The 21,755-nt window shown below is 41.0% G+C and overlaps 3 protein-coding genes across 4 annotated transcripts; all 3 read right to left on the bottom strand.

Annotated features, from left to right (window-relative positions):
- Window positions 1–1,409: 1,409 nt before the first annotated feature.
- LOC135586782 (folate-biopterin transporter 1, chloroplastic-like) lies at window positions 1,410–7,314 on the bottom strand. The gene is made up of 9 exons (XM_065158020.1): window positions 6,904–7,314; window positions 5,838–6,100; window positions 5,505–5,569; window positions 5,255–5,417; window positions 4,932–5,080; window positions 4,591–4,842; window positions 3,081–3,249; window positions 2,911–3,003; window positions 1,410–1,999 (listed from the first exon to the last, which is right to left on the bottom strand). The coding sequence occupies exons 1-9, from the start codon at window positions 7,259–7,261 to the stop codon at window positions 1,706–1,708; spliced, it is 1,806 nt and encodes a 601-aa protein (XP_065014092.1). The 5' UTR covers window positions 7,262–7,314; the 3' UTR covers window positions 1,410–1,705.
- Window positions 7,315–7,398: 84 nt separating this feature from the next.
- Window positions 7,399–8,084, bottom strand: LOC103991054 (uncharacterized). The gene has a single exon (XM_065158021.1). It carries the CDS (start codon window positions 8,041–8,043, stop codon window positions 7,537–7,539), a length of 507 nt encoding a protein of 168 aa, XP_065014093.1. The 5' UTR covers window positions 8,044–8,084; the 3' UTR covers window positions 7,399–7,536.
- Window positions 8,085–12,243: 4,159 nt separating this feature from the next.
- Window positions 12,244–17,341, bottom strand: LOC135642606 (type IV inositol polyphosphate 5-phosphatase 7-like). Of its 2 annotated transcripts, XM_065158892.1 has the most exons (14): window positions 16,601–17,341; window positions 16,412–16,499; window positions 16,035–16,103; window positions 15,821–15,908; window positions 15,633–15,737; window positions 15,010–15,507; window positions 14,757–14,892; window positions 14,273–14,466; window positions 14,059–14,167; window positions 13,671–13,819; window positions 13,314–13,572; window positions 12,997–13,076; window positions 12,780–12,820; window positions 12,244–12,685 (listed from the first exon to the last, which is right to left on the bottom strand). In XM_065158892.1, the coding sequence occupies exons 1-11, from the start codon at window positions 16,628–16,630 to the stop codon at window positions 13,347–13,349; spliced, it is 1,692 nt and encodes a 563-aa protein (XP_065014964.1). In that variant the 5' UTR covers window positions 16,631–17,341; the 3' UTR covers window positions 12,244–12,685; window positions 12,780–12,820; window positions 12,997–13,076; window positions 13,314–13,346. The 2 variants fall into 2 exon arrangements, with proteins under 2 accessions (XP_065014964.1, XP_065014965.1); XM_065158893.1 differs by lacking the exon at window positions 12,997–13,076.
- Between the last annotated feature and the right edge of the window lie 4,414 nt (window positions 17,342–21,755).

Raw genomic sequence — 21,755 nt, 5'->3', positions numbered from 1 at the left:
GATACAAAATTGATAGGCAAAAAGGTAATTTCAATATCTCAATTATGTTTTTTTTCTTCTTAGTGATGGTGGTGGACGATAATACCGATGGGGTCACGGGTGTTTGTTGTGATTGTGATCGATGAGAGTGACATAGTAGTCGATAAGAACAATGTGGGGATGTCCTTAAAAACAGGTCGAGTGGAGTTTTGAAGGTCAAGTTGAGGGACTTCTGCAACTTCTAGCGGGGGAAGGAGGAGGAGGAGAGAGAATGACGACAAGAAGTGAGGCAAAGGGAGAGGAAGAAGATGCAGACGTCGATGCTGACGCGGATGTAGAGCAATGAAATAGCCGCTAAGCATCTACATCGGTGCTGATAAAGAGCGACAAAAGGGAGAAAAAGGATAAGGGATCAGGAGAGAGGGAAGGAGGAGGAATAGGAGGAAGAGTGATGAAGAGAGATAAGACAAAAGGAGAGAAGGAAGAAGACGACACATATGTTGACGCTCAGCATCTACATCATCTTCTCCCTCATCTCCAATTGTCTCACCTCTCGCCATCGCTCTTCCTCCTTCCACAAGAAACCATAGACCTCTATGACTTCACCCAACTCATCTTGAAGGATATCCCCGCATCGTTCTCGTCGACCATTGCATTGTTCTCATCGATCACAACCACAACAGCCACCCGCAGCTCCAGCGACGTCACTGTCCACCACCATCACTATGAAGAAAGAAAACATAACTAAGACATTAAAATTATCTTTTTGTCCATCATTTTTGTATCATTCCTGCATGTGCTGCATCTTTCGTTGGTAAAATCGACGATGCTAGGATAAATGGGACTAATTATTTTATTTTCATAGCTATAGATATTTCAATATAAATTTTTTAAATCTAGGATCGAGATATTAAAGATGTATAATTATAAGGGAAATATATAATTGGCACCAGCAGTTGATGGATGACCAGCAACATTCTTCATAACTCACAGCTGGGATTATACTCAGGTTTTTCTCTCCGAAAATAGCTCGGGATGTGTCTCTGTATTCCTCAGCAAAATTCACAGCTGAACCTCCCATGGAGTGATTACTGCATCTGAAACAGCAAAGATGGTTACGAATACCAATGGATATCATTATACATCAATCACTATGTTCATTGTTTTGAACGTCCCCAGCGATGTCAGCTTGGTAGCATATGACCACATGTGCATTGGAATTCTTGTCGCAAGGATTTGATGTGATCGAAGAGAAATGGCAACTGAAATCATGCGATGCACTGCATGATAGATTTACAAGCACTGGAGTTCCTTAGAAGCTCATCCTGACCAAATTAAAAGATACATGAACTAGCTTTTAACAGGTTGGATATCCCTAAACAGATTAATCACCTAAGTATTTGAATGACTGTAAGCACACAATAAAAATATAGCAGCAAAAAGCTACTTTTCACTTACAAATATTTACAATAACAGAATCGGAAAGAACGATAATACACTAATACATGTTAATCTGCCGTGATCTGAAAACTGAGGGTGATTCCTTTGCTTAATGCGTGGTAAAATATGAAAGAACCTACAGCTGCCTGCTATCTTAAAACACTGGATGAATGCAGGACTGTGTATGTGGGTTAGTTGTTACATGAATCACTATGTGGGAATTCCAACCTGGTATCTTGGATCTAGCAGTGACTATGGTACAGAGATGTTCCCTCAAATATGATGCTCAATTTAACTTTGCTTGTTCGATGTCGAGATTCTTCAGATCTTCTTCCTCCTCTGGAAGTAGCCTAAGCAAAGGCAAAGGCAGCATCGAGCTGAGATTGCAGATCACAATCAACAGAGCCAAGTTTTCGAAGTTGTCCTTTGTGACACCTAGAAGTTGAGTGAAGCCAGCACCTATGAGGCCACCAGTGACACCGCCCGCATTTGATATTGACATGAGTGTAGCAAACAGGGTGGCCTCCACTCCAGATGGACATAACCTGGCTGCTAATACCAAAACGGGCATGAATGAAGCCTGCATCACATATCAAAATTTCAGTGATTGTGGGTATTAAGAAACAGGAATCATCTATATTTAGATCATAAATAATGACTACAACAACAACAACAAAGCCGTAAGTCCCAACTATTTGGGATCGGCTACATGGATCTTTTGCTGCCATTGAAATCATAAAGAATGACTAAAGCTTGAAATTTCATAGTCTAGGGAAAATGACTAGCTAAAAGTTCCATGTAGTGCAGTTCTAGTAGATGTAGAACAATTGAAAAATAGGAACCCTGTCATGTGTTAACATATTTTGTTATATTGATGTCTAATGGTTATACCAATTATATATCTACTAATTAACTTCTTTCTTGCATTTGTATCATGTGAAGACGATGACTTTGAAATCTTTGGTGGGCTTATAAATTGTACCTGACCATTCAGTCCCACAGCTGATAAAATTAGGGAACTGATGCGGCATATTCAAACTTTCACTTGTTAGCAAATAGAAATAATAAAAAAATGTCCAACACAAAAAAAATAGATCATATTTTTTCTTCTTTGGGGAAGATAAGTTTCTATATTTCTCTTGGAAAGTAATGTTTCCTTTTGGTATTTAATAGTCTTCTTTTCTTGTTCAAGGTGATTCTTTCCTTCTTTTTCTTCTTCTTAATCAATCTAAGAACCAAAGGTAGAAATGTATGGCTGTTGTCAGAAATACAGGATTTGTCTGATGAAGGGTATGTTTTTACATGTCATAGAGATTAATATTGCAGGTAAAAGGACAAACTTATAAGCAGAAAAGAAGGGCAAATTTAGCTTCATGTTCTCTGAACATTCTCTGTCTAACTCAAGCTATTGATGCCAAACAGGAGACAAATACATGCATCAGAAGCTACGACAACAAAGCATAACAGACAGAACACATAATATGCACTGACCTGACTGAGAACTGTTATAATTAAAGAATCCCCAATGGAAAACCATTCATCACTAATACCAAACTGTTGGTTTAATCCAGTGACAAGAAAAACCTGTGAAGTATAATGAAATTTTAGTGACAACAGAAATCTGAATGTCCATAGTCTGTAGGAGAATACATGATATGTACCTGTGTCATCCCAAGGGCTGAACCAAAAATTGTTGTCACAAGAAAGATTTTTCTTAGTGGAACATTCTTCAGATATGAATTATACAGTGCAACACCTACCAAGGATGCCACTGAAGTAACAAGCTTGACACGGCCAAGAAATTCTGGAGTAAACCCAAGCTTATTTGTGCTGAAATCCAAGCAGAGATAATAAAGATAGGAGAGTGTACACAGTTTAGCTTTCAGAATATAAACCAGAAGACCAACAAGAAAATTACCTATCAGTCATGAACAAGAGAGAGAAAGTCTAAAGAATCTATCATAATAAGTATATATATAGACATATATGTAATATTGGCACTGAACCTTTCTCATTGACAGCAAACTAGAAGGCACGAAGAAATTTCTGCAGAAGGCATTTGTCAATGTATTCTAGATAAAAGAAATGAGAATCTTACAAGGATGTTACTAAATGTTACCCTGATAACAATTTTAGAGAGTTTTTGGAAACACAAATTTAATGTAGCAAGTCCAAATGCAGACAAGTCGTCAACAGATGGAGGTAACATAACTTCTAGATACAAATATAGGTTTTGGCTACTGTGGGTGGATTCAGGTGCATCTTCTCCAGTTAGATTTCATTATTGAAATTGAAGTTATACAACAAGAACTGCAAATCAAATGGACTTGGAAATGGATATAATGAATATTAAAATAAAGCTTTTTCCTTACTGAAATTTCAGACTCAGATAATAAATTCAAAATACGTCTCATATACACAAAACACTAACTTCCTTTGGCATGTTCATTAATATAATTATATACCATCTTTCATAAGAATAAGAAATATTCAGAGATTGAAAAAAAAAAAGCTCAAACACCATGTGTACCAAAATGCAGCAAAGCATACAAAAATGATTCTAGAAGATTAGAGGCCTTACTTAATGTACCAGTTCTTGGCCTTACTAAAACAATCTCTAGATTAGAGGCTACTTCATGTAGCAATTCTAGGCTTATAACTCAAGTAAACAAAATCCCTGAATACCACATAACATTTTCCCATGGAATAAAAAGAACCACACAAATGATCCAGGAAAGAACTCAAAATCAGAGAACTTAATCCTGATAATTTCACAAGATTCTAAAAATTGGGGTAAAGATCAGATGTTATAGATGTATAAGCACTGCTAGTAGATTCCAATTTCTTTTTCTCAGATATGAACAAAAGTTATTATATGTTCCCTACTGTCCCAAAAAAATTGGTACCTTTTTAGCAGTTATATTTAAACTATTTAAACCAAGATGGATGCGGACCAACTCTACTTAGAAACAACCATATCTTTCATTGTGAATATAATATAAGTATAATCCAACAATAGAAATGTAATGGTGAACATAATGTGGCTTCTTTCAGTCAATACCATTACAGAAATAACTTGCAAGAGATTAGAAACAAGAGGCATACTTCCAGAAAAGAATTTTGTTGCAAATAGATTAAGAATGAAATAGATGATTATGTTCTGATGCATACACAAAAAAGAACATGGCAGACTCTGATTGTGGAGTTGCTTGCCACAGGAATAGAAATAATGTTGGATAAAGGATGTCAGGCTGCTTGATGGTGGCCCACAACTGCAGAATACTTTGCTTGGAACTCTGTAGAAAGCCTGAACTGGCACTTGAAGAATTATGTCCTCTAGTAGCATTGAAAGATTGTTCTTTTACAAGAAGAGCAACTGCTGATGTCATTAGTGGGAGAAAGGCGGTAACACCAAAAACAAATCTGAAAGTTATGAAGACAATACAAAGTCACAAACTATAAACATATAGAAGCTATAAAGAAACAAATAGACCTCAGCTGGTGCAGCGGACCTTACACCAAATGCATCCACTAGTGAACCACTAAAATATGCACTCACGATCCCACCAAAGGCTGAAGATCCCCAGCACAAAGACTGAAGGGATCCTGATGTGCTCTGTGACTCACCACGAGCCCTTTCAACAACCATTGAATCAACAACCTGTAATACATATCTCAGTCTTTAAATACACTCATCTTAGTGTGAAATATAAAAAAGTTACAAGAGATCGTAAAGATCACAAACTTTGATGACCAGATAAATGGATATATCAGTAGCAAAACAATACAACACAACATTTGCAAAATCAAGTGCACTAAAACCTATAAGACTTACAACATCTGAAAAGGCAACTGAAAGAGATCCAAGAAGAATGCAAATTCCAGCGCTATATTTGCTATCAACCAACGTAGCCATTAAGCTCCAAGAAAGTGCTCCAAGAACTCCTGACAAGAAAAGGTATGACCTTCTTCGATAGCCATAGAGTGGGAAGGAGTCGCTGCCATTAGACAAACATTTAAGCAAGCATATGCATGTAGATGGCAAAGAAATTATAGAAAACAATGCAATAAAAGATTCTGCAGACCTGATAAACCCATAAAGAGGCTTGATCAACCATGGCAAAGAAGATAGACCTGTTATAACTGCTGTCTAAACCAATAAAAAAATAGTGTCAATTTTTAATTGAAGAAATGACTTTTGAAACTACAATATTTTAGTATCTTTACTTTCCAGATAGGACATCCAGTTGGTAGTCAGATATTTAATTTAAATGATGTCCGGTATTCCTAAAATGAAGATAAAATGAAACCAAAAGTTGCACTTAGAATTATAATGTTTCAGAAAAGGAGAAGCAAATTAGGAATGCATTCTAAAATTTGGATTAGAAAGTAACAGACATTAAAATACGATGGCTGACCTCTGCGGGATCGAGGTGAAGATCGTCCTTCAAGTAAAAACTCACAGCAAGCCCAGCAAGGCCTAAAACTCCTTGCACAAAATACACAATTGCTACTGCAAAATTGTCTGGTGTCAAATCCACTCCAAAACATGTTATGCTGCTAATCTTGGACCTGCTCCTCTGAGGAATGTTTGTATTGGATAACTGTGCCTCCCCTGCAGTATAACTAGACAATTTATCTCCTTTAGCTACAAGTAGCTGATTCCTTGACCTGGAAATCCCTACAGTAGGCATGACAATTTATTAAGACCGGTTTTGACCTAATGAAGCTCAGAATACTAAAAGTCCTCTATGATTAACCTTGAATGATTAATCAACAATTTAACTACTTTGAACCTATGAAGAATGCCTATGAAACTCTTAGTCTCTTATAAGGAAATAGAAGCATGACAAACCTTTACAATACTATATTATCAAACTGAAGCACAGTGATTATTAACAAAATAACTTGATAAAATCACCTATCCAAGTAAACATGTAAATCCACTCTCATATAAGATGGCACATACGTAAACATCACCACAATAGAGCAGCCTCAGGTGCATCTGGGGCAAGGTAGGAGTTGTCAATTATTTGAAAGCATTTGAGCTAAAAGTAACTATGCTAGATAACAGGACAGAAAATTTTAAGAAAAAGTATCTCCTTTAATCACGGTAACATATCTTAGAAAATTCTTGCCCATCCAGATTGCAAAATGTTTCTTGGGAAAAGAAAAAATATATTAGTTAACTGCTAAATATTGGCAAGCGAGTGGTTTTAACTCTTTCCTCTGGACATTCAATTAGCCCCCACCAGAATCAGCAGAGTTCACATAATCCACCATGAACTGAACAATATACATAAAATAGTTCAGAGCATCATCAACATCCTTTTTGTTATCAGAAGGTAAAACCTATTCCAAAATCCATGGTTCTCGAACATCAAAAAAATCTTCCCGATTAAGGAAAACGGAAATCGTGATATGGACGTCGATCGAAAACCAAGAGACAAGTGAGATCGGCCCAAGAGAAACCGACAGACCCACCCATCATGCGGCCGGAGGAGGGCGTCTCGACCTCGGCACTATCGGGCTCCAGAGGTTGTAGTGCGGCCTCCTCGTCGTCGTACCCCTCGAAGCCTCCGCCGACGCCTTCCTTCCGGCGGAGCGGCGGCGGCAGGGGGGCAGCGGAGGGGGACGCCATGCCGTCGCCCACCGGGGGGCGGCGCCGGAATCTCCTGCGGGTGCGGGCAGCAGTGCAGAAGTGCCGCCGAAGCGGGGAGGGTGGGGTGGAGAGAAGTCGTGGATTAAGAGCGCAGGAGGAGGGGGAGGAGTTCACGGGACTAAATAAGAGGAGGGAGGCCATCGGCAAGCGGTGGTGCCGTTCTCGGTAGCACTTCGTCATCCTGCTTTTATGCAGCAACCATGCGAACGTCACATGGTTGAGGTGGCACGTCAAAAACCAATTATTTGGTTTTTTGGGTTGAAATTAAACCAGAGCTCTTAAATCATAAAAAGAAAAATAAATGATAAGAGCATGGCTATTACAGTGCCACGTCAAATCTTTGGGATCGTTAGCATCCGTCCGATCTCATGTCTTGATAACAGTCAACGCTGGCTAAGGTAATATAACAGTCGCTCTGAGTTGCCTACGTAAACATACGTCAAGCAGTCATGGGATCAGTGCACGGGAACATCTCTGCTCACCCCCCTCGGCATGGCGTACCTCCTCGACACTCCCTCTCTCGTGAACCCAGCTTTGTCCAGCACTCGCTGAGACCTCCCGTTCTCCGCAGCGGCAAACGCCTCTACCCTCTCGAGCTGCGGCCACTCCTCGAAGAGGACGGACACCACCTTCTTCACCACAGCGGTCATGATTCCTCTCCCTCGGTGGTCGTAAGCAAGGCCGTACCCCAGCGAGGCCTGGTGTAGGCTGTCGTCCGGCGCCGGGGTGGCGGAGACCCAGCCGACGGGCCGGTCTTCGACGCAGATGGCTCGGTACCACGGGTGCGGCATGATGCGGCCTTTTAGGTGGCCGAGCGCCGCTGCTCTGTCCGTCCGTGGCTCGCGGAGGAATCGAATGACTCGGTCGTCGGACGCCCACTCCATGAACTCGTCCAGATCGGAGAGCTGGAATCGAAGCGACTTCTTTTCTTCATCATCTCCGAGGTGGGGGATTTGATCCATTTTCCTGGCTCTAAACTTGGAAGCCTGATGCTGTACGAATGGCTGCTGCTCCGCTGAGAGTCGTCTTCATTGGCCAGATATATCAATAAGCAGAGATAACTCTTAGGGACATATGTTTTGTTGACTAGGAAAAATGTGTCAACCCAAAGACAAGCAAGAACTCTGCTTCCAATTAGTTTCTTTAGCTAAGTTCTCTCAGTTTAATTGGACAGTCCAAATTTGATCAAAAGAAGACCTCACACATTCTAATATATGGGATCACCAAGCATATTAAGCTTGGATGTTCCAGCGGGATTGAAACTATCAGATTAGTTCGTGCGAAGAAGCTTCGGAACAGTAGAGCAGATTTAATTTGGGGATTTAGCCATGAAATTTTCTTCTGAATTCTGACATCAGGTTTTTTTCCATGATAAACGATGCTTGTAGGAGAATGAATGATTTCTCATTCAAATCATCCAACGAATCGAGTACAATAAATCACATATCATTTCAGTGGGGAGCAAACACGAGGAAGGAGAAAGAATACAAGTTGATAGTTTTCACGCATAAAAACGAACGACAATAAAGCAAATCATCGACTCTCACAGGAGACTCAGAGGTTGGTGAAGGAGACGCAAGAGGCGAGGAAGAGAATGGTAAGCATCGGAGAACCAGATGATTTGTAAGAAGTACTATCTGAGGTCGTGGATGGGGTAGCCTTCGATTCACCTTCTGCCCCATGTAGAGACGACCTTGTTAAGGAAGTCAACCATTTCTTATTTGTGTTCAGCAACTGATGAAGCATTTGATCAAACATTGCTTGAATGAACAGAAGTAAACATATATATCACTTCAACTGCTCTTGATTTGACTCTGAAGAATCCAACGCAGTAGTAGCAGTAGAACCTGGTATTGGAGCTGCTGGTGTGAATGGGGTCACCGGCGCGGGATTGGCGGGCGTTGACGGTGTTGCCGGAGTCGTCGGTGATGCTGTCGGAGATTTTGCCGGTCCACCGGCCACAGCTACCACAGCCATCGACTGTTTAGTCCATGTAGTGATGATGATACCGAGACCCTCGAGTTGGGAGTATACGAATGTCTGTGGACGTTGATGGAGTGCTCACTATTGTACTCGCTGACAGGTAGTGTTTGGACCTTGCAAGCTCCGGGCAAGGCCAAGGGGCGGGTCTGGTTGTTGGTGACCCCGAGAGAGGAGGCACGCCGGCTGCGACTGGACGACCCTGGCGAGCTGGGAGCAGCAGGTGGAGGAGGGCGTGGACGTGTTGCCGGTGATGTAGTTGAGGCAAGGCGCAAGGCTAATGAACGCGGTGGTTCAGCCCGACTGCGCCGGAGCGAGCCCCAGGAGCTGCATTGTCACCAATGCTAATGCCAGGCCGATCACCGGGACTTTCTTAGCCACGTCGTTCGCTCGCCGGAAATGCCTCGAAGTTAAAGGATCAGATCGAAGGTGTGTAACTTGGGCTCTTTGAATGAGAATTATTAGCTTTCAAATCGAGCAAAATTGTGTCAGTATAGCAAATATCAAGTGTGCAATCCAATAAAGACTCAAATCCGACTTGAAATGGAGGGGATATGTCCGATGTCACATACGACGCAATATAAATGATTAAATTACGATCATAGGAGCTCAACCACATCAGATGGGCGGTCCAGATCTTCTAATTCGAATCCCATTTCCCGGCATGGTAGTTATAAATTCGTAACTACTGTCATTTCATTTCAGATCAAGATATTATCGACAGATCAAGATAGCACCCGATCCGGAGGTCGAGATGAACCGCGCCGTCGCTGGCGATCGCCGCCACTCGGTCGCCTCCTGCCCCGATCGGCTGCGTCGAGGAGCTGGTAGCAGCGTCCGCCTGCCTCCCCCACGTGGCGTCGCTGCCTGAGGAAGCCCGAGCACCGCCGGCGCCCCCCGCCGCATGCTGCAAGGCCGTCCTCGCAGCGGTCCTCGGCGCCGACGGCGGCCCGGCCTGCCTCTGCCACCTGATCCGCCGCCCCGGCCTCTTCGGCTTCCCCGTGAACGCGTCCCGAATCGCCGCGCTCGTCTCCTCCTGCAGCGCTTTCGGGCCCCCCGTCGCCGCCGATTCCTTTACGGCATTCTGCCGAGGTCAGAGGAACCCTTCCCTTCTTCTCGTGTCACGCATTTCTTGCATGTTTTGGATTAAAGCAAACGCTATAACTTTGTTCTTTTGCTCTCCAACATGCGTTTCTGTTACTTCTTTTTGTTTCGGGTTCTTTATGTTTTTGTTTTCGTCATTTTGTCCTTCCGGATCTTTCAGATCTGTGTTTTCTTGTTTTATGTTTCTCAGTTTTGCTTTCCGTGTCTCACTATCATCCGATGTTTTTTGCTTTCTGGTTTTGGGAAACGTTGCAGAAGCCCGAGCTTTGCCGCCGCTTCGCAGCAACACAAGCACTACACTGACCGAGCCAGGTATATATGCATCATTGTCTCCAACAATCTCAGCCGTTTGTTTACTCGTCTAGTAATTGGCCATACTGTATGGGGCCCACATGGGACCTCTATATTACCGACCTTGTAACTCTACCGTCTCTCAATTCTTTATCTTTGCCAGGTAGCGGCGACGCCTTAACTCCACCCCACGACGAACCGGGCCGGGTTTCCGGCCCAGATGTCGGTAAGCTTCTCCACAGTACCTAACGTTGACCACAATTTTGACTCAATTGTTGAGTTCGTGCGCACGCATGTCTCTCTTCGTGCAGTGGTGTCTCACCCGACTTCTGCATCCGCCCAAGTGCCGGTCTGCAGCCTCGGAGGCCTGCTTCTAGTGGCGACCGTCTCTTTCCTCCTCACCGGCTATATCTGCTGCTATTGATCGGGACGCAACACAGAACAGCAATGTTGTTGTGTCTATAGTGTCAGCTTGCTGCAGCAAATGCAGACCTCGGCTTCTTCATCTGCAAGTCTTGGACAGTGACGGGACATAGAACCATTACACCAGAGGAGAAGCCATGTAAGTGGTTCTTTCTCCATTTTTGGATCTCAACGCTGAATCGAAAGGGTAACATTTTAGTAGGTTTGATTCTTTAAGAAACCCTCTGAACAAAATTGCAGCATTGGATGATCCAATTTACAGTGAAATGTGTGGCTCCCCATTCTCCATGCGCTAATGGGCGTTTGTGATTGGAACACGGGGACTTCAGGTGACAGGGACTTAAGATAGAAGCACAAGTAGCAGATTAGGTGACATTGAGTCCACATCACATCGATGGGAGAATTGAGAGCCAAGACCTGATGAAAAGCTCAATGTCATTTCTATACACCTCCAAAAAGATGAGAGTCCCTACACGAGCGATGTCTTGTAATAAATCTCGTACAAGATGGCAGCGTTGAGTACCAGTCTCGTATGTCATATAGAGATAGAGCGAGAAAACAAGAACATAGTCTTATATTTATATTTAAACATGATAATTATAAATCTTTTGACAAAGCTATGTATATTCATTTATTTGGATCTCTAAATATTTGAGTTGCTAAATTTCCTATAATATGTATTTTATTGATTGATTTTTATATTCTTAGTTGATGCGTTTACAGTTAAGTTTGTTGGCATCTTCAAGAATTTTTTAAAAAGATTTGGAGCAAAGTTTTAATTTTGTTTCCCAAAATCAAAATCATTATGTCATGTGGTTTCATCCCTACTAGAAGAAAACAAAACGGATCAAATAGAACCTTCATTTTGATGCTTATAAATATTGTCAAGTAAAGTTAGATATAACATACAATACATTAAACCGACTGGGGTCAATGATTCACATCACAACTTGGACTCAGATGGTTGGATGGGGTGGGTGGCCTTTCTAATACCTATTTTGGAATTAATGCTCCTTTTATATAAAAAGAATTAATAAATTTATAAGATGGTTTTTAATTTTGACACCCCTCACATACAAACATATATGTATACAATGCGACTAATATGTGCTTTATCTTTTTCTGCTTATTTAAATACCTCTGACAATGTTTTTTAAGTGCCCAAGAAAACATGTCCCCATATCTGCTACCAAATTCTGCCCTCACCACTCATCCCCTGTAAAAGAACATAAGAAACACAGAGATGCAACCTCTGATCCTCCACAGACAATGAATGGCACATGCTTTTGCAGCAAAGAAACACAAGCCATGCTTTCTGAACACCACATAATAGCTACAATCTTTTATCATGACTGCCATGAGTATGAACCCAGAACTCATCCATCCTTGTCAACATTTATAACAGAAAAGAAACTATGCACATAATGATTATTTGTCTGTAATTCACCTTTACTTCTCACTCTACAAAAATCAAAAGGAAAAAAACCTTCATTTTCAGAAGAATAAAGTCATGTAAAAACTAAAATAAAAAGGGAAATAAATCACTCCCACTTGGCAGCTTCAGATCAGTGGTGCCGCAAGAGTCCCCTCTTCTTGTTGGTTCATTCTGTTTTCTTTATTTCTGGAGTATTCTTGTTCTACTGAGAACTATCAACTGTCTGCTAGGGAGACTGCTTAGGTTTGCAAGGGTGAAACAAGCTGGTTAATAGATGTTGTTAGTGACTGACTTATTCTGGAATGGAACTCTCAATCTTCTTTCTTGACTAGAAATTTATCAGCATCAAAACTGCAGTGTTTCTTTTCCCACTAGAACCAAAAGAGACAAGCACAAAATGCAAAGAATGAATCATCTGATGGTAGTAAGTAATGCAGAAAAAAATTCTGATGGAGAAAGGGTTACCTTCAGGTTTAGTTTCCAAGAAATGTGCTGCTCTCTTTGGCCTATGATTGTAAGCCATGAATGAAATTAGTCCAAGATTACAATAGAAATTTCTATTTGCTTACACGGTGGAAAAAGTATAAAAAAAAAACTGATGGAAACAAACAAGGAGTATTGTTGCAAGGAGTAAAACAACTGAAGTTCTAGAGTAGTCTGATTAAGTATAATTAATACATACTTGCTTGATCGGAAGAACTGCACCCTGATCTGTAGAGGTTGTTGAAGATCATATTTTTAGTTGAAAATGATGCTGAAAGTCTACAGCAAAGACAGTAAAGAGTGGTTCAAACATCACAAGATATTCAAAAGATTCTAGTTATCAATACTGAAAGGTGAAAAAAAAAAAGAAAAAGAAAGAAAAATATTATCTGGCATCTTTAACCAAAATCATTCTCTTTTAAGAACATACAACTACTTCTGTAGATTTTTCCTTATGGATGCAACAAGAAAATACAATTGTTGTGAATGATTCTTCTTTTATCAACAAAAAATTACCTTTTGGTTTTTTTTTTTGCATGTTTATCCATGTTAGTAGTAGTTTAGTCCTGTGTAACCACGCGAGTGTGGTAAGAGTTCTTCCACCTCTACACGAGAGCTAAAATAACCCATGTTCTTCCTGAATAGACTATGGTTGATCATTTCAACCTCTGCTGTGAAAATGCTGTATACAGGTCTGTGGTCAGAGAACCTCGACTCCCCTCGAACATAAGACAACTGATTAAGGCCTCTCCCATACCATAATATGCGGTCACACCTTCATACAAATATATAGTAAGATGAGATTCAAAATTCAGATTAAGGCAATCTGAAAGAAAAATATTTCAAGCCCAAACATAAAGTTTCAAATTTTACCATGCAGGTGTTCGTCGCTTCTCTTTAGGATTCATGTCATCTCCTGCATAACGATCTGAGTTGTTTGAGTATTTATAAGTGGGAGGAAAATATATCCTTCCTTCTTTCCATCCCACTAATACACGGCCACATCGTTGCTCTATTCGGAGCTGTTTTACAAGAAGTAACTAAAGTTATGGTACCACAGTTTCATAATTGGCAAAGAAAAGAAGAATCGCAAGAATCATAACTATCTCTATGCCACAAAAATCTTTATGCATTGTCCATAAAACAACGACCTACGAACCGTGTCAAATTGTTAATAGCTGAATACATGGGAAACCATGTTAAGAAACATAGTGACTACAACTAAACACATATAACGCTTCAAAAATAATTGGTAAACCACCTGATCCTTTTCCAACAATGCTCTCCAGTTGCGCATTTCCACTAGAGTCTTCACTGACCGATATGAAAGAGCAATGCGGTAATTCAAATCACCAAGCCATATTATGCGACTGGAGCAAGAGAAGGAATGGAAGTCAATTCAGTGAAAGTACTGGCATATTCCTTCTCGAGAGGAAAGAATCACAAGTTCAAATATATGTGAAGAATGGGCCTACTCGTGATCAAGAATCATTTCAGGTGACTTCTCATTGCCACCTTTCTGCACTCGCGGAAATCTAGTCTTCTTTAGAATCTCCATTACATCTGAGTTTCTCCGTAGTTCATCCCCCTCTTTCTGCCCTGAGGTCAAATGACTACAGATGAAGCAGAAGCTTGTTTGGTGCAGCAACATGCTGATTGATATAGAACCCTGCAAGAAGCAACAATGTCCTCCTTCATTCATGGTGATTAACAAAAGCAAGGAGAATTACAGGCTACTGCACATTTTATAGAAAAAGGAAAGAAGATCTAGCCTGAGTCTAGTGATTCCAATAGAAAAACACAGAAAAAAAAAAAAAAAAGAATATCCATGTCTCATGTCTGAGTTAATACAGGAAAAGAATATAGTTCATATTCTGTGAAATCATATGCCAACAATTATATTGCTAACCCAAAGAGATAAACAACCACAGATTGGTAAATCAAGAACTGTGGAGTTACCTTGTTCCCAAGATAACCCATTAATCCCCGGCCAACACAGGAAACCTTCAAGTTTCGCACATCATCTCTAATATCACTGCGCACCCAGATCGTAAGAAATATTCCAACCATCTGCTTGCTTGCAGCCAAGCAATACCTGACAAAATCATAGGGAATAAGTTGTATATTAATCAAGCAATAACATGTGCTAGACTAGGGATGCCTAATGGAGCAAACAGAGAGCTCAGTGAGATATTGTTGATGGTAGGATTACCTAGAATTTGCAGATAATCTATCCCTTTCTTCAACATATGTGGGAGCTCCATAGCCATATGTAAACGGTGAGAAAAAGATGGTAGTAGGTGACTCCTCCCCGATGTTCTCATCATCAGATGATCCTTCAAATCTAAAGTTGGAATCAAAGTCACTTGGTCTACTCCCAAAGCTGACCCTGTCACAAACGCTGAATCGGCGATCCAGCATCGGTTGAGGCACCATGGTATCCCCATCAATTCTTAAACTACGACTAAGAGAATGAAAGGAACGCCTGTGGAGGAATGCTGAATTCTTCTGCCTTGTTGTGGACCTCTCAAAATCAGCATTTAACTCCAAAATAGGATCTGGAACAGGAGATGGTGTGTGGTAGCTATCAGAGCCACAGGTGTCGGGACTGTTCAGGGTCTTTCTAATAAGCCACAACCATTTTTTAGCTGGACCATTGTCTTCTGTGCCAAGAACATTTCCAGCGTTAAGTGGAACAATCTCTTGAAACCTGAAAATTGAGAAGCATTAGTCTGGTGAGACATATGGATGTATTTTGGGAGTTTGTAGTGCTATAGCTTGTTGATAGTGCTAAAATATCTAAACTGATTAATGGAGGAGAGTTTAGAGACTAACCCCAAAACATATATATCTGCAGGAGAAGAAGCATGAATCCAGTCCAAGAGATTCAAGTTTTTTGGTGGGGGTCTCCCACCCACATTCCAGGTCGCAGCAAAGATCCTGCCGACCAACAGAACAGGATGATTCAAGACTCATTTACCATGTTGCCAAGAATCAAAGTGTGGGAAGTAAAACTGAATTACTTGTAGTCCTGAACATCTGTTATTCGAGCTGAATGAAGATCGAATCTTGCTCGCTGAACTTGTTCGATGTCCTTCTTGGATGATACATCTAAGGATCAGAGTAGATAATTACTGAGAAAGGAAGGAATATGGCAGATGAATCAAAGAAACAAACGGCAAGGGTCATCTAGTCGTCGTCTAAATTTGACAAGCAAAGGAGTGTCGAGAGTGTAACCTGTTCTGCCTTTCTTGACTGTACATGCCACCTTCTCAGATAGGTTGGCCCTCCATCGCCCGCTCCGTCCTGAGGGATAATGCAGGGATTCGATTAGTGTTCTATGCGACTTTTCAACAGGTTAAGGGAAGAAAAAGGGAGGAGGATTGAGTTGATGTTCTTGTAGCAAAAAAAATCAGCTGGGCTCAAGAAACAACTATAAAGCCCTCAATTGGCACATATCTAGCAAGCAGCAAAGGGAAAGTTGAGATCTTTCACGGAAGCATGAACCAAACTTCAGGGAGTAGAGTCCTCTAGACCAAACCAACTACTCTAAACAACTGGCTGCAAGTGAATCGAAGGAGAACAGCAACAGGAAGAGAAGATAACAAGCGTACCTTTGCCATAAGCATCATTTGAATGACTCTCCTGACTTTTGCTCTTGATGTTGAACCATCTTTTAACAAGGGTCTTGGGCCAAGACAGCTGCTCCCAGAGAAATGAGACAATAAAGCATGACTACATCAGCAATCTCATACGCCAAACACAGCAGGTGAACAAAGATCGATTTTTTCTGCGAAAAAAACCTTGCTTTTCTTCGGATTCTCATCTCTCATCTTTCCAGCACTTCTGCATACAGCCACAACAAGGTAGCTGCCCAGTCCCTCCGAAGGCGCTGCAGGAATCTGGATCTTGCGGTGGCAAAATGGGGAGAACAACAAAACCCCGCAGCAAAATACTTACTTTTCCCCCCTCTTGGTGCTGCCGAAGAGGACCAAAGGGAAAGAAACCCAAAACACTGGTATCAAACTTGTTTCAAGGAGAAGGATGAGAAGTCCAGGGTTAGGCCTAGAATCAGAGATGTCTTGCGATCTACCGCATTAATCGTGGGCTCCGTACACCCAACAAGAACAATGGATCAAGAACACAACCAGCCACTCAAATCCATAGGAGAGAGAGAGAGAGAGAGAGAGAGAGAGAGAGGGAAAAAAGGATTGTTGCCCTTCCTCAGAAGGTTTGAATCTAAAAACTTGGTCTTGAGGCAAAGGAGCTTGGAAACGCAGATGGAATCCAAAACCTCGGTGCAGAAGCTCAGAAGCACCTCTGATTTAGAAGAGAAGCAAGACAATGTGAAGCAGCCACCAGGAAGAATGCAAGGCAGGGCACCGTCTCTCTGCCCTTCTAAACCACCATCTCACAGGGTACAGGCTACAGGGTACAGCAAACAAAGCACTCCATTTAGGAGAGAATAAAGTGGCCACAATGAGACTCTCTCTCTCTCTCTCTCTCTCTCTCTATCTCACTCTCCTTTTGCCTTTGGACCCAAATCCAATGCCAAACTCGAAGAGGGCAATGCATTAAAAACACAGCCGAACAAGAAAGGAAAATTAGAGCAGCTGCCCTGCCCGGGTCAGTCCTCAGCATCTGCACTCATGCCGCTGCCCCCGGGCAGCTTGATGTACACCTCTCCATGGAGTCTTACCATGGGGGCAGGAGAAGAGGAAAAGCAGTTGAAGGAACAAAAAAGCTAAAGGTGACCATGTGTGTGTGTGTGTGAGTGAGAGAGAGAGAGAGAGAGAAGAGAGAGAGAGAGATGTCCTCCTCTAACTTTGGTTTCTGGAGTTTCAATGTGTCTGGGTGACTGTGTTTTGCATCAGTATGGGGGGGGAAGGGGTTGGGGCAATAAGTGGAACGCACATCATTTGCTTTTGGTTCTAATTTGTCCTCCTTGGAGTGCCAGTTTTGTATTCATTGTGAGAGATCCATGGAGGTGTTTATGAGTGTGCTTGAGCAGGAATGTCTCCTTTTCTTTGCATGGAAAGAGAAGCCTCTCATAGGTCTGTGGGAGTGACTGAGCTTTCGAGATCACCTCTTCCTAGACCTTCCTTGGGACACTCGAGAGGTTCTCTTCCCCCGCAACCAAGCCATCTCTTAATCGTTGTGTTTGTTCTTGCATGGAGAATTAACTCCCTTCGCAAATCTTGGCCTCCATCGTCAACTAGGAACCTTTGCTTGACCATTCTCAAAGGATCTTGCATTGGAGACCGTGCATTGGGAGCTTAGCAGCACAAAAACTAGAGATTAGCGAGCAAACCTAGCAATAATTAACTCGGGTAGAGCATCGAGGACATGGCGACGCATTCGAGAAGATAGATGGGCATGGAGGTGATGGCCTCGATGGAGGAGTCCCCACCGACATCACCACCACCCTCCTACTCATGCATGCTTATTGCGCTTGCAATGGTGATCGACCACTCTCGAGATCACCATTTGACCACCTGATGACCTGGCCACAAATCAAACGCACGCAGCAATGGTGGTGCTGCTGCATCACTGGGCATTGCCTGCTCTGATTTGTCAACCAGCCAATCCCATCCCTCCGACAATGGCCAACAGTAACACCATAAGAACAGGTAATGGTGGGCTCTTTCCTCCATGAGCCATCACGAGGACAAGGTATCATTTGTCCTAATAATGGACCGGTGTGGGGGCTTAAGAATCCTCTTGAGGCCATGGACGATGGAGGTGACAGGGGGCAGCATGAGTTGCACAAGTTGCTGGGGGAGATGACCGGCAGGGAGAGAAGTCAAACTGATGATCCACCATCGATGGGCGTTGAATGGTAGCTCGGATTCAACGAAGACATGATGCACAGCCATTGCTCCCATCACCCAAACACCAGACTTTGCTCTGATCTGCTCGGCTTAGCATGGAAACGATGGTTTGGGAAGGATTAACATCACAAAGGAGAGTCCAACGTGCGACTGTTGAGGTGACAGAGTAGTCCAAGCCACAGTGAAGGCCACATCGCCCATGGCAGCTCTCCATTTGAAGAGCACTTGCGATAGGAACATGGTGGAAACAAGTAGCGCTACAATGTCCATCTTGTGAGTGCTCTCAGAATGGAGACATCAGTTGTTGTTTGCTAGGTTGTGAGTAACACGACAAGGTGTAAGAGGCCATGAAATGCCAGTGGATGAGTCAAATCACAGAGTCAGCGAGTAGCAAATATATACCATATCTCAAGAACACAAAACAAGCATCGATCACTATTTTCTTTCACATGACAACAAATGAAGGAAGAAACTGTACAACTCATGGAAGATTCTCTTTTGATCACTCATCCATTGTTGCTACTCAATTCTATTTGTTTGTATCATACTTTGTTTCTAAAGTATCGGATAAGATCCTAAGCGAATCTAATAGATTCTTAAATGAACTTGACATATCATCACCGGATCAAGTATCTAAAGTATACCGTAATCGAATCTTAAGCTACCGCGATGTGTATTTATATGTATATATATATATATATATATATATATATATATATAGAGAGAGAGAGAGAGAGAGAGAGAGAGAGAGAGAAAAGGAAGAGGTAGTCAAAGAAGAGTGTTATTGTCCGTACATCGAGCAAAGTATCTACCGTTCTCTTTTACTTTTTCCAGCTTTAAAGACTTGTAAGCAATCTCGCATAGCTTTTGCTCAACTAACGGTTTTTACCAGTCTTTGCCACTCTCGTCTCGGCCTCGGCTTTTTGTTTGTGTCATTCTCATCTCCACTAAAATAATACACGTAGGTGTGCTCTCTGGAAGGCCAATCAGTGCGTGTTGATATAGTGCTCGCTTCTCTCTCAAGGTTTGGATATGTGTCCACACATCAAGAATCATAACTTGAATTTAAGGTCATATTGAACTCATATGGTGAGATGAGGCTAAGGATGATCATGATTCTGGAATCAAGTTCTAGATGGTTTTTGGTTCCGAAACCATCTAATATCGTTGTCTGTTTAATTTTGATTGCTAAAAATTAAAAGTTAATAAATTTTAAATCTAAAGTATTAATCACTATACTATCGAATAATTTATTTTTTATTTTTAATTATATCGATTTAGGATCATCCGTTTTCGTTGAACAATTCACCCGATTCGATTTGGGTTTCGAGTCAATTGAACCGAACTATAGTTACTCATAGATGAGGCGATTAGCATCTAAAAATCTTGAAGAAGGGGAGTAAGTTTTACGAGAATGCATATAAATTTTATATTGGTGCCACTTAATTCCCATGTCAGGGTTAGCAAATAATGAGATGTGTTATGTGAATGCCACAAAGCTCAAATGGAATATTTTGATCATTATAATTGTCATATTCTAGGATTCCACGATGGAATCATCCGATCTCTATGACATCATAGGAATAATGTACGCATCCTCCATTAGTGTGCCTTTGTTGCGTAGTTGTGTACCTTAGAAACCAAAGCCTTGACATGGAAGGAGTGAATGGGTAGAGAAGACACTACTAGGATAGGATGGGGGCCCAAACATATCTCATATTCTATGCGCATGTCTCCATCATTCGTCAACATTGAACTCGGAGTGGTCTCTTTCAGAATCGAGCCATTTAGAGCACGATGAGTAATGAATGACCTAAATTTGATTGCCCATGAAAAAAGAATTGAGCAAGCAACACAAAATACTATCCTAGTTTTTTTATTTATAGCAATTTTAGACTACTCATATTTGGTATAATCCGATCGATGATTGATTCATTAATTTAAGTTTAAATCGCTCACTTTGAATGGTGAAAGGGAAGGAGGCTTTGGTTTTATTTTTGGTGACCTTGTTTTTGTTGGGTGTAGTTTTTCCTTAATGTTCTAACTTAGTTAACACATTTCTCCATTTTAGTATATATATATATGTGTGTGTGTGCGCGCGCGCACGCCCGCGTGTGTATAGCACATTTTGTTGTGTGTGAGTGTGCACGCGCTTATGTGTATAGCACATTTTGTAGTGTAAAGAAATCATAAAAATCTTAAGAAAAATAAACACTTTATGAAATAAAATAGATGTTTCTTTCGAATGTAATAGAAAAAAAAAACAGTCATTTTTTAGTTTACGATGAGAAGAAAAAGAAATTATTTATTTTTAAACTCAATATTGAGGTAGTGATAAATAATAATGAATCGAATCGCAAATCGTTAATTGATGTATTGAGTTCTAAATACCTTATAAAATTGATAATAAAATATACTGACATATCAGCTCGATTGGTTAAATTATCGTGCTAATATAGTGGGTTACATTTAGTGGGAGATCAAAATATTTGTAGAATTCATTAGAATGCTTCAGATGATCCATTTAGTGGGTGTTCAAAGTCTTATAAAATTATTTTAAATATAAAACTATTAATTATCATCTTACATGTTAATAAAAAGCAATAGTATCACTCCAAAGACAACAATGTTCTGCACTCGAGAAGGTGTATATGAGGTCAAATGAAACCATAATATTTCATCATAGGAATCTAAAGTCATAAAATGAGTTGATGGAGAATGGAATAAGATGGTTTAGGAATGTTTTCAAGGGAAACTCTACTTAAATATGTATAGAAAAGAACAGATGGTTGCAAGTCTCCAAAAATGTTTCTGGGAATTAGTAAGTTGGATGCACAATGATATCTCTTAAAGTTACTTTAAATTCAGATGATGTAAAAGAAACAATGATATTAGATTTAGAAACTCTTTGCTGTTCCACTCACTTTATACACACAGACAACCATAAATTTGGAAACAGAACATGCTGCAGCTACAAATCAACACAGGCTATTCATGGAGTGTCCTATAGAAACAATTAGAATAATTTGAACTTTCAGTAATTATAGGAAATGCTGTAAAATAGGATTGTGTATTTTTTTGTGATAGATATTTGGTCAATTACCTGATGATTTAGTATCTTGGTAGT

The sequence above is a fragment of the Musa acuminata genome, chromosome BXJ3-7 (assembly GCF_036884655.1).
Source record: "Musa acuminata AAA Group cultivar baxijiao chromosome BXJ3-7, Cavendish_Baxijiao_AAA, whole genome shotgun sequence".
Taxonomy (NCBI): domain Eukaryota; kingdom Viridiplantae; phylum Streptophyta; class Magnoliopsida; order Zingiberales; family Musaceae; genus Musa; species Musa acuminata.
Note: the sequence above shows the minus strand (reverse complement) of the source record. Positions and strands in the feature narration are given on the sequence as shown.